Source organism: Jaculus jaculus, chromosome 20 (genome assembly GCF_020740685.1).
Source record: "Jaculus jaculus isolate mJacJac1 chromosome 20, mJacJac1.mat.Y.cur, whole genome shotgun sequence".
Taxonomy (NCBI): Eukaryota; Metazoa; Chordata; class Mammalia; order Rodentia; family Dipodidae; genus Jaculus; species Jaculus jaculus.
This window is the reverse complement of record NC_059121.1, coordinates 6,329,989-6,347,925: the sequence shown is the minus strand read 5'-3', so window position 1 is coordinate 6,347,925 and position 17,937 is coordinate 6,329,989. Positions and strand designations below refer to the sequence as shown.

The 17,937-nt window shown below is 53.3% G+C and overlaps 1 protein-coding gene across 1 annotated transcript in view; it reads left to right on the top strand.

The window, feature by feature from the left end:
- The first annotated feature begins 1,799 nt into the window (after positions 1-1,799).
- The window catches only part of Slc6a3 (solute carrier family 6 member 3), a 58,763-nt gene continuing 42,625 nt past the window's right edge, over positions 1,800-17,937 (top strand). Inside the window, exons 1-4 of the mRNA XM_004666120.2 lie at positions 1,800-1,837; positions 3,745-4,073; positions 6,912-7,043; positions 16,764-16,995. Of these exons, the coding sequence (XP_004666177.1) occupies positions 3,788-4,073; positions 6,912-7,043; positions 16,764-16,995 (650 nt within the window). The 5' untranslated portion in view covers positions 1,800-1,837; positions 3,745-3,787. The remainder of the gene's footprint in view (positions 1,838-3,744; positions 4,074-6,911; positions 7,044-16,763; positions 16,996-17,937) is intronic.

Sequence of the window (17,937 nt, the reverse complement as noted above, 5' to 3'; positions counted from 1 at the left end):
GCCACCCTGAGATGACAGAGTTAATTCCAGGTCAGCCTGGACCAGAGTGAGACCCTACCTTGAAAAACCAAAAAAAAAAAAAAAAAAAGATTAACCATCCCACTGGGATGGAATCCATGTTGCTACACCACACCTTGGACTTCTCAGAGATCCTTCAGCCACAACCCTGCGGTAGTACCTTTGTCCTCTCTAACACAGAGGACACCCACACTGACCAAGTGGGGCTAAGTTACCTCCTGGAAAGGAAGCACAGTGGTGTCCGCAAGAAAAAAAAAAAAAAGGGCAGTGTGGGTACCTGAGGTTGAAACAGGGGCTCAGTAATCATGGGCTCAACCGTAGCCTGGGGCTGGGGCTGGCCCCCAGCCAGGGGGAGAGGCACTCAGAGGGCAGCAGGAAGGGCAAATGAGGCTCCACAGTCCCACCTGTTTCCATCAGCGCCCTGAGCCCACAGCAACGCGGTGAGAAAGACAGCTCGCTGCATTCCATTAATCAACCCACAGACCATCACCCGGTCTATCTGCCCAAGCCCAGGAAACTTCCTGCAGCCGGGACACAGAGGCAGTTGGTCTAATGCCATCTGGGGTGAGGAAGGGACTAGAAAAAGACCCAGGGTGCTGGGGAGGAAGCCTGAATTCTGGACCAGGGCACAAAGATGCCAGTCACCCCTGCGACTCCTCACAGCTGGAAGTCCTGACTCACTAGGTGGCAGAACATTCACACACACACGCACACACACACACACACACACACACACAGAGAGAGAGAGAGAGAGAGAGAGAGAGAGAGGACACGAGGGCTCCCAGGGAGCCCTTGATCCTTGGTTCCTCCGAGGAAATCGTTTTCCAAAGCTAGGTGGTTGGAGCCCTGGTGGGATGACGCTGTTGAGTGCAGAGCATCAGTCAGGTGAGGCTCCGAGTCCCAGAGCAGAGCAGGGTCACACGTGGGGACCACAGTCACGCAACCAGGAGGGTCTGCCCCTGAGACCAGAGGACCGAAGGGAAAAGCCCCCTGCGTAAGGTGGCCAGGGCAGGCTTAGAGAGGGGACAGAGGCTGCGCTCGATCGTCTAGGCGGAGCCGGGGTCACTGGTGGACTTCACCAACCCACCATGAAGCGCTGCCCCTCTGGCCATGCCCCTGGGAGCGGAAGACGAGAGCAATTTCGTCTCCCAGCAAAGTGGGGGGGGGGGCCAGGATGCAGCTAGGACAGGGTCAGAGGACCGTGCAGCATTGGGGGGGGGGGTGAGTCTCAGAGAAGCTTCGAGATCGGGGACAGGTTGAAGTGACCATCCGTTGTAGCGTGGCCCCGCGCAGTTTCCCTCGGGGGGGTGGTGGGATCTGCGGCTCCCCCCCCCCCTCCTCCGGGCCTCGCTGGAACCTGTTCGCCCCGGGAGCCCTTCCTGCAAAAAAGAACCAGCGAGGCAGCTCCGAGGGGGAGGGCACGAGAGCAGAGGGGAGGTCCCCCTTTCCCCCCCGCCAGACTGCTTCCGCCTGGAACCCTGCCCGTCTGGTCCAAGACTCCTCCGCTGCGCCCCAGCTCCTGCGCTATGGAAGCGCTGGGTGGGGTGCGCAAGCCGGGTAGCCTTGGGCTCCTGGCTGCCCCCCGCGCGCCCCCCCCCCTCCGCTGGTCCTCTAGGCGACACGCTGGGGCGCCGCCCGGGTTCTTTCCCCGCCCACCCGGGGCGGAGTCAAGGCCACCGAGCGCCCCCGACGGCGGGCGGGGCGAGGCGGACCCCGCGGCAGCATAAGAGCCCCGGGCTGCGACCGCCCCGAGCCCCGCGCCGACCGGGACTGCAGCTTCCGCGGAGCCAGCGCAGAGCCCAGGCGCGCCGAGGAGCTGGTAAGGACCAGGGATGCGTCCTCGGCGGGAGCCCATCTCAGCTGTCCCCTCCCTGCTCTTACCTGACAGGGCCATGGGGGGGGGGGGTCACTCAAAGTGGCCACCAGCCCGGGTTCTTGAGCGCAGCCGCACGGGGAAAATTTGGGACCGCCGTAAAGTCGTCCCAGACGACAAGGGAGATCACGGCGCGCGCCCTTGGAGAGAGGGATGTTCGGGCGCGCCCAGGCTCGGGACCCAGTGGCCAAGGGGTCTTGTGGTCGCCGCTGCCCAGGACGCTTGTCCAGGCTGTCGGTTGGCTGCAGCTGGAACGTCGCGGTTCCTACTTGTTGGACTTGGCACTACTTGGGGTGGCCGGGACCTGGACGCCACACACCCCAGCGAGGAGGAGTTTTTATGAACCCGCTAAGCCTCGCGCAGGTTTCAGAGGGGGTCCTGCTGGGTCGTGCGGCAGGACTGGGTTAAGCACCTTGTCTCCTGATCCCCCCTTGCCCTTGGTGAGGAACGATGCTTTCTAAGAGGACGTCTTGCAGTCTGTGGCACACCTCACCTCTGAGCCCCGAGTCTGGGAGTGGGGTAGTAGGCTCGACCGCGCTGACACCCAGCCTCCTGAGATCCGCACTCTGGTCTCTATCCTCTCTGAGCCCAGCCTGTGGCTGCGGTCCCACCTGCTCCCCAGGCCTCTGCAACCCCTTTGGCCTGCTTTTTTGACATGCCAGTTGGGCTTGTCACCGGGGTGAAGAGGCCACGGAGAAGTGGTGCATAAAATAACTTCTGTCAGGAGGTTTTGTTTGGGGATGCAGAGGAAAGTCCCCCCATTTCAGCGGCTACCCGGCTTCTGCCAGTGTGTGCCCAATGGAAACAGCGCTGATGGCCCATAGGCTGTCACTGCCCTCCATTTATGCCCTCCCTCTTTTTTTTTTTTTTTCTCCTTCAAGGTAAAATGTCACTAGATAATTCAGGCTGACCTGGAATTCACTCTGTAGTCTCAGGGTGGCCTCAAACTCACGGAGATCCTCCTACCTCTGCCTCCCGAGCACTGGGATTAAAGGTGTGTGCCACCATGTCCAGCCCCCCCCCATACTTAAAACTGCCCAAACTCTGCTGAAGATGCCTTTCCTGGGAGCCTTGCTAGGGGGGCAGTGGTCTGGTCCCTGGGTGGCATCCAGGTTATCCAGTCAGCTTAGAGAGCCACGGGAAGCCGTGGGCGTGGGCAGGGGCACTGGACAGGCACTACGTGGACAATGTGTTCATCTGAATGCTCAGTTACAGTGGCCGATTTTTGGCCATGTGCATTTTTTTTTAAATTTTTATTTATTTATTTGAGAGCGACAGACACAGAGAGAAGGACAGAGAGAGGGAGAGAGAGAGAATGGGCGCGCCAGGGCTTCCAGCCTCTGCAAAGGAACTCCAGACGCGTGCGCCCCCTTGTGCATCTGGCTAACGTGGGACCTGGGGAACCGAGCCTCGAACCGGGGTCCTTAGGCTTCACAGGCAAGCGCTTAACCGCTAAGCCATCTCTCCAGCCCGGCCATGTGCATTTTGCTTGTGGCGGTGTCACCAAGTACAAAGGGAGCCATGCACTTGCCCAGAGACTGAGGTAAAATGAGAGGAGTTGCTCCCTGGAAATAACGGGAGAGCAGGTAACATCTGGCCGTTATTAAAGAAAGCAAATTAAAGATCGCGCAATCCTCGCGCCTGACAGGAGGGAGAGCTTCGGGGAAGAAGGAAGCGTGGCAATGTGTCTGCCCGGGGTCTCCATAGCGGCTCCCCCCCAACCCGGTTGTTCACCCCTCTGTTCTGGGGCTGCATCTCAGGGGCGGGGGTCTCTTGTGCTCACCCCTGGCTTCATCCTGTGATGTCTGGCCGACTGAGTCGGGGCATTGTTGTGTTTTCCATGTTGGCGGAAGACCACAAGGGGAAGAGAGCAAACTGCTGGGCTCCAGTGTGCCCATGAGTAAGACCAGATGCTCCGTGGGACCGATGTCCTCTGTGGTGACCCTGGCTAAGGAGCCCAACGCCGTGGGCCCCAGGGAGGTGGAGCTCATCCTGGTGAAGGAGCAGAACGGGGTGCAGCTCACGAACTCCACCCTCATCAACCCGCCGCAGACGCCCGTGGAGACCCAGGAGCGGGAGACATGGAGCAAGAAGATAGACTTTCTGCTCTCGGTCATCGGCTTTGCTGTGGACCTAGCCAACGTCTGGCGCTTTCCCTACCTGTGCTACAAAAACGGTGGAGGTAAGTGCTGTGTGCCCCCTCGCCCCCGGTCTCTTACAGGCAGCACTGCCAACCGGGAAGGCCATGGCAGGAGAGGTCTAGGAACAGTGGAGGCCGTGGGGGACCTCTGTGCACCCCAAAAGTGCTCACAATGAGATAGTCCGGTCTTTTTCCAGAAAGGCGGGCAGCTTTAGCAGCTCGAGTCCATTGCAGGCTTTGTAGCCCAAGAGAGCTTGGAGCGTGTGGTCTCCTGCCCAGGGAATGCAGGGCCCAGGGAACAGGAAAGAGAAGGAAGTCGGCGGAGGCATCTGGGCTCTGCCTCCGATTTCCAACAGTCCTTTTCACTTGGAAAAGAAAATCCTCGAAAGTCCAAAGAAGACTGTCCGTAGTCTCCTTAAGTAGTGTTTAAAAGGTGCTGTGGAAATAAAATTAAATTTTAAAAAAATTTAAAAGGGCTGAAGAGCTGGCTTAGCAGTTAAGGCGTTTGCCTGCAAAGCCAAAGGACCCAGGTTCGATCCCCCAGGATCCACGTTAGCCAGATGCACAAGGGGGCGTATGTGTCTGGAGTTGGCTTGTTTGCAGTGGCTGGAGGCCCTGGCGTGCCCATTCTCTCTCTCTCTCTTGTTCTCCCTCCCTTTTTCTCTGTCAAATTAGTTAATTAATTTAATTTAATGTTAGGAAAAGTTCCGTGAAGGCCTTTGAACTTGGAGAGACAGAAAATGACTGTCTATGCACTAACTCTATCTCACTGTTTTCAAGATACTGAAAATTAAACCCACAGCCTTGCACATGCTAGCAAGCACACTACCACTGAGCCACATTCCCAGCCCTCTTTTTTTCAATATTGGAACATCTCGTTCTGTTTCCTAAGCCAGCCTTGAACTCACTCTGTAGCCCATGCAAGCTCTGAACTTGTGATCCTCCTGTCTCAGCTTCCCCGGGTCGCAAGGGTTACAGGCCTATGTCACCAGGCCCATCTCCCCCACTTCCTGACCTCAACCATAGGATTGTGCATTAGAGTTGAGGGCTGGCTTAGCGGTTAAGGCGTTTGCCTGCAAAGCCAAAGGACACAGGTTCAATTCCCCAGGGCTCAGGTTAGCCAGATGCACAAGAGGGGCACATGCGTCCGGAGCTCATTTGCAATAGCTGGAGGCCCTGGCATTCCCATTCTCTTTCTCTGTCAAATAAATGAATAAATAAAAATAAGATGTTTTTAAAAGGAAAGAAAAGTGGAGTAAGGCGGAAGGTCAACTGAAAATTTCCACTTCAGCCCCCGGGGCCTTCTGTTTATGTGGCCTGGTCTCCTTGACTGGCCACATGCAAGAGAAGACTTGCCTGGGGAAGGAAGGCCTCAGGCAGCTGCATGGGCCAGAGGCCGCTACACCATGCCGAAGGTGAGAGACCTGTGACCCCAACAGGCCCAGTAAGAGACCCAAAGACAGAGCTGAAGCGTGTCTCTGCCTCCCCGTCCCTTCCCCAGGAGACAGTCGTGGCCAAGCTCTTTGTCACTCCAGGTCAGAGTAGAGGGGGACAGGAGGGACTCGAGAGACCCCTGACCTTTTCAAGGAGAAGGGGGGTGCAGGTACAAGAGGAGCCAGCCTGCCCCAGAGGCCCCAGGTTCTGGATGCTTCTGGCAGCAAACGTTCAGCCATGACCCCTGGAGAGGCAGGCTGTGTCTGTAGGACCTGAGGGCAGGGGGAAGGGCTGGCCCATAGATCCTGAGGACACAACTCTCAAGGAACAAATATGACCAGGACAAGGCTGGACCCGTACCAGGAGCAAGACAGAAATGGCCAGGCTGGAGAGATGGCTTAGCGGTTAAAAGGCACTTGTCTGCAAAGCCAAAGGATCCAGGTTTGATTCCCCAGGACCCACGTTAGCCAGATGCACAAGGGGGTGCATGCATCTGCAGTTTGTTTGCAGTGGCTAGAGGCCATTCTCTCTGTCTCTGTCTCTCTCTCTCCCTGCCTGTTTCTCTCTCTCTCTCTCTCTCTCTCTCTCTCTCTCTCTCTCAAATAAATAAAGAAAGAGAATTTTTTTACATTTTTTGATTTGTTTTTATTTTTACTTATTTGAGAGTGACAGACAGAGAAAGAGGCAGAGAGAGAGAGAGAATGGGCGCGCCAGGGCCTCCAGCCACTGCCAACGAACTCCAGACGCGTGTGCCCCCTTGCGCATCTGGCTAACGTGGGTCCTGGGGAATCGAGCCTTGAACCCGGGTCCTTAGGCTTCACAGGCAAGCACTTAACCGCTAAGCCATCCCTCCAGCCCCAAAATAATTTTTTTTAATTTTATTAAATTTTTATTTATTCATTTGAGAGAGACAGAGAGAAAGAGGCAGAGAGAGAGAGAGAGAGAGAGAGAGAGAGAGAATGGGTACACCAGGGCCTCCAGCCACTACAAACAAACTCCAGATGCGTGCCCCCCCTTGTGCATCTGGCTAACGTGAGTCCTGGGGAATTGAGCCTCGAACTATGGTCCGTAGGCTTCACAGGCAAGCACTTAACCACTAAGCCAGAAAAATAGAGTTGTTTATTTTTTTAAAGACAGAAATGACCACAAGGCCTTGTCTGCCTTGTTCTCAGACAGAGCTGATTCCGTGAGGTAGGGGACAACCATGGGGCTTCAGGAGGCACATGTGAAGTGCGGACAGTGATGGGGACAGCCATGGAGGTGGGCCTCGCCACTGCAGCCAGAAAGGCCCCCTTGGTTGATGGCTGCGTGGGAAGCTTCTTATTTGAAACGGATGGGCCATGGGGTGGAAAGATGGTGCCCAAGGCCGGGACAGCAGGATGCACGCACAGGTAAGGAAGGGAATCTCTTCTGTGACCCTAAGTGCAGCTGTTGTCCTGTGCACAGGTGCCTTCCTGGTGCCCTACCTGCTCTTCATGGTCATCGCTGGCATGCCGCTCTTCTACATGGAGCTGGCCCTCGGGCAGTTCAACAGGGAAGGGGCCGCTGGTGTCTGGAAGATCTGTCCTGTCCTGAAAGGTAACGTACGGGGGGGCGTGGCCTCAGCCACATGGGGCGGGGCCTCACTGATGCTCTGGCGCTCTCAGAACAAGCCGGCCATATGGTGTATGTAGGTGGCTTTGCTAAAACACATAGGCATGGGCAACACACCAGAGCATTCCCTTGCTCCCAGGCCAGGCCGTCCTGCAGATAAAGTGATGGGGTTTTGTCAGGGAGTTAAACTGGTAAGATAAAACATCCGTCAATAAACCATCTGCTGATCTATCTAGTGCTCACCCATCAATCATCTCTCTGTCACCTATCAGCTATCTGTCTCTATATCTGTCAATCAGCCATCTATGTAACCATCACTTCTCTGCCATTGCTCACCTGTCTGTCCACACACTCTTTTACTGGTGGGTTTTGTTGTTGTTTTTCTGAGATAGGGTCTCACTCTAGCCCAGACTGACCTGGAATTCAGTATATAGTCTCAGGGTGGCCTCGAACGCACCGCGATCCTCCTACCTCTGCCTCCCGAGTGCTGGGATTAAAGGCGTACGCCACCACGCGCGGCTTTATCATCCGTGTGCCTATCCACGAACCCATGTATCTATGTAGCAGTCATCTGCTCTCAACCAATCATGTACCAATCATCTATCTACCAATCGTATAGTAATCAATAATCTATCTTCGAATCATCTCTCTGGTTCTTTAGTGAGTCTGCAAGGTCGCAGCACCGTGAGTCAGGCTGCACTGAGTCCGGGCGGCCAGCTCACAGGCTGACCCTTCCTCGGTCCCCTCACTTGTCTCCAGGACAGTGTGCCCTCGGTGAGAGAGCTGTTGACACTGTGTAATTCCCCTGTGTCACCTTCTTACAATCAGAGTCTGGGTCCAACCCAGCTATGTCCTGTTTCCCAGGTGGGCTCCCAACCTTGTGCCATCTCCCAGGAGCTAGGGTTCCCGGAGGCTTCCAAGCCTTTCTTGGAAGCGACCTGCGGGAGGTGCCCCCTGCACAGTTGGCTCGGTAAGAAAACGATTCTCGAAAGACCAGCCTTTGGCTTTTCCTAGAAGTGCTTCAGTGATGGCTGCGTGGAAGAGAGCGCCCCCACCGCCAGCGTCCGTGGGCCAGTGCTTCACACCCAAGAGCAGAAACTGCTGCTCTTACTAAGAGAGACAAAGGACAGGTTCTGCGTGGACACGCTGTGCGTGGTGCCGTCCAAATGTGCAGGACAGAGAAGAGCAGGCGCGGGTGGCAAGCGGCTGGCTCCTGGCTTCAGTGTCTCCTTATACAATAGTGTTAAGGTGACAGCAGGGTTTTCCTTAGGCTGAACAACTCACTGGACCACACTGAAATGGAACCGCGTAAAGAGAGACCTCCCTCTCGTTGCCGTCCCTCTCTCGCATCCTCAGAATGAGGCAGACCCTCTGGGGACGTGTGTTGTTGCTTGTGAGTCCCATTGCGAGCTCTGGACGCAGAAGTCAACACTTGAAAGAACTGCTAGAATCAGTCTGCCACCATCTTGCTTGCTTCGACAGAAGGCGGCTAGGGACTCTGTGACTCCGCAGATGAGTCTCCTGTCAAAGGGGACATGTTGTCAGGTGCGTAGCGCACGTCTTTAATCCCAACGCTGGAGAGACAGAGGTAAGAGGATCTCCATGAGTTCAAGGCCACCTTGAGACTGCATAGTGAATTCCAGGTCAACCTGGGCTACAGTGAGACACTACCTAGAAAAACAAACAAACAAAAAAAAAAAAAAAAGTGTCATTGTCTATTTCACGTACATTTACTCAATCATGGCTGGTGGAACCAAGCTAACAGCTCCAGATGCAAAGGAGTGAATCATGTCCTCAGCTTTGCCCAGCACGGGACATGGCTTCTGAGACTGCGTTCTCCGTGAGCTTCAGCTCAGGCTGGCGTCTCAGGTGGCACCTGAGAGCCGAGATGGAGACCAGATCTCCTCATTCCTGTGCAGAGGACACGTCTGGGGCTGGCATCCCGTGTGTCTGAATGGGCTTCAGCCGTGCCAGTCTTGCGATGCTGTGTTTCTGAGCCTTGCGCCTTCGAATGTAAATCCTGCCGCAAGTTTCTATAGAATGTAAACCTAGATTTCCACCGGCAGCCAAAGGATTGAAGGGCCAAGAGGCCAGGGAGGAAGGCAGGTTCAGCCCAGGGCCATGGCCAGCATAGGAAAGCTAGCAATTCTGAACCCCACAGCCAGAGTTCTTCAGCAGTAGTTAGACGCAGTGATGCGTACCTGAAGTTTTAGCACTCAGGAGGCCTGTGAGATTCAGGCCAGCGTGGACAACATGGCAATACTGTGTGCATGCTTTTTTTAAGTTTTATTTACTTATTTGAGAGAATCAGAGAGAGAGACAGAAAGAGAGAGAAAGAGAGAATGGGTGCACCAGGGCTTCCAGTCACTGGAAATGAATTCCAGATATGTGAGCCCCCTTGTGCATCTGGCTTACATGGGTCCTGGAGAATCCAACTGGTATCCTTTGGCTTCGCAGGCAAGCTCCTTAACTGCTAAGCCGTCTCTCCAGCTCTGTTTTTTTTTTTTTTTTAAGTATTTTTATTTATTTATTAGAGACAGAGAGAGGGAGGGAGGGAGAGAGATTGAGAGAGAGAGAAAGAATGGGCACACCAGGGCCTCTAGCCACTGCAAACAAACTCCAGAAGCATGCGCTACCTTATGCATCTGGCTTATGTAGGACCTGGAGAATCGAATCTGGGTCCTTAGGCTTTGCAGGCAAGCACCTTAACCACTAAGCCATCTCTACAGCCAGGCAATACTGTTTTTGTTTTTGTTGTTGTTGTTAAATATATGTTCCCAGCTGGGTGTGATGGTACACGCCTTTAGTCCTAGCATTCGGGAGGCAGAAGTAGGAGAATCACTGTGAGTTCAAGGCCACCCTGAGAGTACTATGTAGTGAATTTCAGGTCAGCCTGGGCTAGAGTGAGACTCTACCTCAAAAAGAAAGAGAGAGAGAGAGAGAGGAAAGAAGGAAGGAAGGAAGGAAGGAAGGAAGGAAGGAAGGAAGGAAGGAAGGAAGGAAGGAAGGAAGTTAGTTAGTTCTCCAGCAAGACCACCAAAGCAAATTTTCTATTTTGAAGCTTGGAAAATGTCAACACATGATTCTCAAGAGCTGCAAAGCACTTGGCAGGCCTAACCGACTTGGTTTGGAAGATAGTGGAGTTCAGCAGCTATTGCTGCTGACGCCATCGTAGGGTAAAGAAGACATGCGTGTGGAGGCTGGGCCCATGGGAGAAGTTGAGAAGATGGGCAGTGACCAAGGCCCTGCGCCCTCAGGCTGGCTTTAATGCTGTTCCAAAGACAAGTCACTCAGCGGAGTCACTCTGGGGGAAAAAAAGAAAAAAGAGCAAGGCCAGGGGAAGAGCCTGTGAAAGCCAAGCTGACCCTGCACTCTCCGTCAGAGCTACTTTTGTTTGCCAGGCGTGGTGGCGCACGCCTTTCATCCCAGCGCTAAGGAGGCAGAGGTAGGAGGATCGCCGTGAGTTCGAGGCCAGCCTGGGCTAGAGTGAGACCCTACCTCGAAAACCCAAAACAAAAAAAGGAAAGGAAAAAAGAGCTGTTTTTGTCCAATTCCTGACTCAAGTCTGGAAGAAGCAAGATACCAAGTCTGATGTCTGAGTGTGATTGTGGAGGCCCATGGCTCTATGGTCATGGATTAAGGAAACTTGGTTTTATGTTAGAAGATAGCCCTTGGGTTATTTAATACCATGCCACCAACAGTTCCTGGTGTGTTATTTCCCTTTGAAAAACTATTTTTATTTATTTATTTGCAAGCACAGGGATAGAAGAGAGATTGAGAGAATGGGCACACCAGGGCCTCCAGCCACGACAAATGACAAATGGACTCCAGATGCATGTTCCACTTTGTACATCTGCTTTTATGTGGATACTAGGGAATTGAGCTCCAGTCATTAGGCTCTGTAGGCAAGTGTCTTAACTGCTGACCATCTCTCTGTATTTCGTGTTTGTTTGGGATGAAGGTGGTCAGGTAGATGAGGCAAAGTCATGTTTTCCTGGCTTACCTGGAACATGTACTTCTTTGTCTTTTAAAAAAAATATTTTTATTTACTTATTTGAGAGAGAGAGAGAGGAAGAGGCACAGATAGAGAGAGAAAGAGAGAGAGAGAGAGAGAGAGAGAGAGAGAGAGAGATTGAGTGCACCAGGGCCACCAGCCGCTGCAAACGAACTCCAGATGCACACACCCCCTTGTGGCATCTGGCTCACGTGGGTCCTAGGGAATCGAACCCAGGTCCTTAGGCTTAGCAAGCAAACGTTGTAACCACTAAGTCATCTTCCCAGCCCCTCTTTGCCTTTTTAAAGTCTTACTAAGAAAACGGCATGCATTTCCGTGGCTCAGAAGCCAAGGTTCCATGCGGCAAATGGAGATGATGGAGAAAAGATGGTGCAATACCTTAGGGAAACATGGGTTTTCCTGCCTCCCCTCTACCTGTTTCCAACCAGGAATGCAGCTCCAATTTCAAAAGCCAGTCAGTCCGTCAGGGAAGTCCAGGGTGAGAGACAAGAACACCAAGATAAGGGACAGGAAAGTCCAGGCAAGAGCCAGATGCCATCTAAGGCTGAGTCATCACAGCTTTCTCTTTTGGACGCCTGAGCTTTGAGGAGCTGAAAAGGCTGCGGGTGACCTTCAGCACCTGAAGTTACCATCACAAGGCCCCTAAGGGGGGACCCTTAAAAATCTCTCAGTGTGGGCTGGAGAGATGGCTCAGTGGTTAGGCGCTTGCCTGTGAAGCCTAAGGACCCCGGTTCGAGGCTCGGTTCCCCAGGTCCCACGTTAGCCAGATGCACAAGGGGGCGCACGCGTCTGGAGTTCGTTTGCAGTGGCTGGAAGCCCTGGTGCGCCCATTCTCTCTCTCTCCCTCTATCTGTCTTTCTCTCTGTGTCTGTCGCTCTCAAATAAATAAATTAAAAAAAAAAAATCTCTCAGTGCTAGGAAGATGGCTTAGTGGATAAAGTGTTTGCTGCCCTGTAAGGAAAGTGTAAGAGAAACGCGAAAGAGAACACGGGGCTTGGTCTCTACAGAGAGACTGTTTGTGGAGAGAAACAGCGAGGAGCTGAGCAGCCTCCCAGCAGGATGGAGGCTGAAGCCAGGCTTGGGGTTCAAACTTATAAGGAGGATCCTAAGAAACAGACTGGGCCAGGTACGGTTGATGAGGAAAGTGTGGCTGTTTGTGTCCTTGTTCAGAACAGGCTTCTTCAGCCAGGCATATCTAAGGGAGGACACTCAGATGGTCCCTGGTCCTTCAAGGCCATCGAGACTAAGGGGAGTTCATCAATCAGGGAAGGTAGCAAACTTAATGTGGGCAAATGCCTCTGTTGCTTCCTTATTGCCCTTGAGCTTTTGGGGATGGTTATTAACTCTTTAGTTCCCTTTAGTTTTCAGGGAAGGGTATTAACCCTTCATGCACAAGCATGGAGAAACAGAGTCCAGAGCCCATCTAAGATCCAGGTGTGGTGGAGTTGTGCCTGTCACCCCGGTGCTAGGGATGTGGAGATGGGAATCCCTGAGGCTTACTGGCTAGCTGGTCTAGCTGTATTAGTGAACTTCATGTTGAATGAGAGGCCTTATCTTAAAAAATAAGTTGGCAGCCGGGTGTGGTGGTGCATGCGCGCCTTTAATCCCAGCACTCAGGAGGCAGAGGTAGGAGGATCGCCATAAATTTGAGGCCACCCTGAGATTATGTAGTGAATTCCAGATCAGCCTGGGCTAGAGTGAGACCTTATCACGAAAAACAAAACAAAAAAATAATAATAAGGTGGCGAGCAGACATCCAATATCAATCTCTTGCTTCCACTCACACACACCTGTGCCCACACACATGAGCATGCATATACACATGCAAACAGACACACACACACACACACACACACACCAAAGTTCTCCCTCTGCCCTTGCCTCTCTCCGTACCTCTCTAGTGTCATTGTGGGGGCACTCATGAACACACACACACACTCTTGCTTACATATCCTGAGCTTGTAATTTCTTCTTTTGTAAATTATTTTTATTTATTAGAGGGAGAGAGAATGGGCATGCTAGAGCCTCCAGCCACTGCAAACATGCTCAAGACACATGCGCCACCATGTGCATCTGGCTTATGTGGGTACTGAGGACTTGAACCTGGGTCCTTGGGCTTCTCTGGCCAGTTTCTTAACTGCTGAGCCAGCTCTCCAGCCCCTGAGCTTGTAATTTCTAATGACACCCAAATTGCTGGGAAGGAACTTTCTCTTGTCCATCTTCCAGAAATGAGTCTGACCATCACGCTGTCTCCTACAGCCAGCATTCTGGGTGTTTGTGGAGGGCTGGCCCTTGTAGATGGTGGAGGCCATAGCCACGTGTCCCTTGAGGGCCAAGTGCCCACTTGAGAAGGAAGCGGGCATTTACGTATTTTATTAACCAGAGACAAGATATATTGTTCATATGTTGTGGGAATACCGTGCTCCTATTACATGGAACACAAAATAATTAATGATATTTTGTTGTGTATCACAGCTTCATGTGATGGCTTATCAAACTCCCTTATCAGGTGGCTCGAAGGAGCAAAGCAAAATCCAAAGTTAACATGAAGCAAAATAGAAATTAAGAACTTTACCAGTGAGAGTTCCGACAGAAATTCACATTCCGCGCTGAGTTTCCTGGGAGGGGAAATGCATGATGTGCTCACTGATATTTCCACTGGAAAGTGCAGACCAGAGTGAGCAGGCTTTCCCCCATGGGACTACGGGGAAGGTGTCACGTGGAGCTTTAGTTAGAAGGCAGAATCACGTGATAGCCAGGGACAGAACATTCTGTTTGGTTTTGTTTGTTTTGTTTTGTTTGGAGACAGAATCTCACTCTGTAGCCCTGGATGGCCTCAAACTCGCTCTGTAGCCCATACTGACCTAGAACTCCGAGATACTGCTGCCTCAGCCTCCCAGGTGCTGGGATTAGATTAGGCATGCACCACCATGCCTGGCTACAACAACAGTCTCACAGCAAACAAGAAAGAGGATTTCAAACCGGGCGTGGTGGCTCACGCCTTTAATCCCAGCACTCGGGAGGCAGTGGTAGGAGGATCGCTGTGAGTTCAAGGCTACCCTGAGACTCCACAGTGAATTCCAGGTCAGCCTGGGCTAGAGTGAGACCGTATCTCGAAAAACCAAAAAAAAAAAGGGTGGGGGGAGGATTTCTCAAGGCTGCGTCTTACGGGACATTTAGCGGGGAGGTGGTGATGTTAGCTGGCTCGATGAGGAATTGACCAAAGCCGTTAGCTTTCTGCGCCTCTGTCTTCTTGAAGAGCAGAGCCCAGAGCGGCCAGTTGAATGGCCAACATCCTAGGAAACCACTTGCCCTCACCCAGCCGGGGAGGCCGCTGAACAGCCTCTGGCCCGTCCAGGCAAGGAACGTCTCTAGTTCACCGCATGCTTTCCTTGACCTTGAAAGCCTGCTTATCCTGGGGGCCACATCTGCCTGTCACATTGGTAGCTGGGTTGTGCGAGTTGATGCTCTTGCTGCTTGCTGTAAAGACTCCAGCCAGGGCTGGAGAGATGGCTTAGCGGTTAAGCGCTTGCCTGTGAAGCCTAAGGACCCCGGTTTGAGGCTCGGTTCCCCAGGTCCCACGTTAGCCAGATGCACAAGGGGGCGCATGCGTCTGGAGTTCGTTTGCAGAGGCTGGAAGCCCTGGTGCGCCCATTCTCTCTCTCCCTCTGTCTTTCTCTCTGAGTCTGTCGCTCTCAAATAAGTAAATAAAAAATTAAAAAAAAAAAAGAAAAGACTCCAGCCAGCGGCGCGGAGGGCAAGAGGCACTTCTCCTCCACACGCTGTGCTTGGATCCACCCACGTGCGTGGTCCAAGGCTTTCCGGAGTTCCTCAAGCTCCAGGCTGAGGATCTGATGTGCAGAGTACCCGCCGTCAGCTGGCTTCCAGGGAGGACCTCTCAGGATGCACTGCGGCAGAGCATCGATTCTGACAGCATGGCCACTTGACAACAAGGCCAAGCAGCGACAGGCATGGCATCCCGTCGACATGTGGCCGCCACACCGCAAGACAACATGGCTTCCCCAAATGGCTAACTGGATGAATTCACTGAGAATCACAACGGAGCCTTTTTTTTCCCCGCTAAGGAGCATTCTGCTGCAATGTTGAATCATTTAATCTCGACCAAGTTCCACACAGGAAAAGACTTCTTCAAAGAAGACACTTTGCATTTTGTCATCGCTGCTGCCTTCTGAGCACATCCAAGGTGGGCCGGCCGGTGCAGGGACGGGGTTCAGAGGGGGAGGGTTGCGCATGGAACCCCTTAACCTGACCATGGGTCAAATACATTTCAGTACCTTTGTTTTGCTTTCTGCAAAGGACGTATGAAAACAGCTCTCCTAAGGGCTAACAGCGTCAAAGGCCACCAAGCCACTCCTTGCAAAAGTCACCTTGAGGCTGTGCTCTTCCCCAAGCCACAGACAGAGCCTAACCAGGTTTGGACAAAGTAAATGAACGCGATCGCTCAGACCCACTGTGTCTGCAAGGCAGAGAAGGAATGTCGAAATGAGAATGATATTCACAGTGTGCTTGCCTGGCGCAGTGTAAGGGAGAGACCCTTGGCCAACGGAAGGAGCCTGTAAACTCTGGCCCTTCTTCCCCGTTCTCTGGTGGCCCTACTGTGCCCACTGCCTGCCTGAGTCCTTACTCCACTTTGTAGCCCTGCTCCCAGCCACATAGCTGATCCCAGTTTCCAGGTCTTGTGATTCTGGAAAGAAGGCTCTCTCTGGCTCAGGGTAACCCTGATTGGCCAAGAAGGTCCTAGTAACTTCTAGATGGTCTCAACATGCCCTGGGTGGCCCCCTGATGGTCCTGTTTTGCCCTGAATGACCCTAGAAATCCTGGGTAGTGGAACGTGACCTGTACGTTCGCGGTCTACATAGCTCTAGGTGGCTATGACATCTTAGATGGGCTTGGGGGAGGGGCCTGGGTACCCATCATTACCATGGGTGGCTGTGTGACTCTGGGAGGCCCCGAGCTGCCCAGGGTAATCGTGGACAGTCTTGTCTTCCCCCTGATGGTCTCTCATAAACCTAGGTTGCTGTGGGTGGTTATAAAGCGCTGCAATTGTTATTTAGTGGCGTCGGTCACTCTAGGTGGCTCTGGGAGACACCGCGCATTCCTGGGTAACCCTAGATGGCCTTTGGTGGCCCCGTTGGAATAGATGACCCTGGTCCCCCTGGGTGGCTAGGTATGATTCCAGCGATTTCACATGGGCCTATGAGCCATAAATAACTATGCCCTGGGCTGTCCTGTGTGATCCAGGGTCGCCCTAGATGACTCTAGCTGTGCCTAAATGACCCTGGCTGCTCTGGAGTGGCCATGGTGGCAGTGAGCACCCCTTACTTGTCCTGTATAGCCGTGAGAAACCCTAGATGGTCTTGTGTGTCTATGGCTGATCCAAGGGGTCCCCGAATGTTACAAGTGTGGTCTCGTATCCCCTCTTGATGGCTTGCAATGGCCTTGGCTAGCCCTCGGTGTCCCTCAGAGACACCTCGATGTCTCTGGGTAGATACGGATGGCTTCGGAAGGTGGCGGGCCCCTTCCCTGCCATCATAGAGTGAAGTCAATGCCAGCCTTCCCCGTGCATCGTGGTGGCACCAGGGATGTCCGTGGACCGGGTCGTGGTGACACAGGAGAAGGAGACGAGAGAGGGGCCCTTCTGCTCACGGTGGCTGTTCTGTCATCACCAGGTGTGGGCTTCACGGTCATCCTAATATCCTTCTACGTGGGCTTTTTCTACAACGTCATCATCGCCTGGGCCCTGCACTATTTCTTCTCCTCCTTCACCATGGACCTCCCGTGGGTCCATTGCAACAACACCTGGAACAGCCCTAACTGTTCCGACGCGCACACCAGCAACGCCAGCGCCAGCTCGGGCCTCAACGACACCTTTGGGACCACGCCTGCCGCCGAGTACTTTGAGTAAGTGAGGGGTCAGCCCCTTCTGCTTTTTTTTAAAAATTTTATTTTGTTATTTTTATTTATTTGAGAGTGACAGAGAGAGAAAGAGACAGATAGAGAGAGGGAGAGAGAGAGGATGGGCGCGCCAGGGCCTCCAGCCTCTGCAAACGAACTCCAGACGCGTGCGCCCCCTTGTGCATCTGGCTAACGTGGGTCCTGGGGAATCGAGCCTCGAACCGGGGTCCTTAGGCTTCACAGGCAAGCGCTTAACGGCTAAGCCACCTCTCCAGCCCCGTCACCTTCTGTCAACCTAGGTAATAGGAGGAGTGTGAGCCCCGAGCTGCCTGTGTCCTGTCCCGTCACATGCTTGCATGTGTGAAAATCCCACGGGCACAGTCTAGGAGGTCCTTGGCCAAGCTCTGGTGACCAGGGGCATCAGCAGAAGTGGACGTGAACCGATGTCTGGCTGCTCTGACCTGCAATGGGAAGGGGAGGTCTCCTGAGACGCCTATAGGGTTTTCTGGAAAGAGGCATGCTCTGGGCTCTGGCTGCCAGGGAGCAGGGCACCAGGAGAGGCAACTTGACTCACGTTCTACCCATTCCTTCCTTCCCTTCCCATAAGCCTAGGCTGGGACCACTCCAGCAAGATGCCTCTCTGAGCAGCACTGCCTGTGTGTCTTGGCTTCATGGACAGGACCCCCACGGGGCACAGTGGCTGTCTCTTTGTCATGTGGATTTCTCTTCACTTGTACAAACATGGCTTTATTTCCTTCACTCTGTCCCTCAATGCCCAGCGGGCTTGTCTTGTTTAGGTGTCCTTCTCCTGTCCCCTTGCCAGGCCTGGTTCTCCACAATCCCCCTCACAAACCAGTTTCTCTCCAGTAATCTTTTTTCCTAACTTCTTCTGTCCCTTGTCAGTTCTTGCGTCCCCTTCCACATAACTAGGTAGCTTAGCCTGGAAGA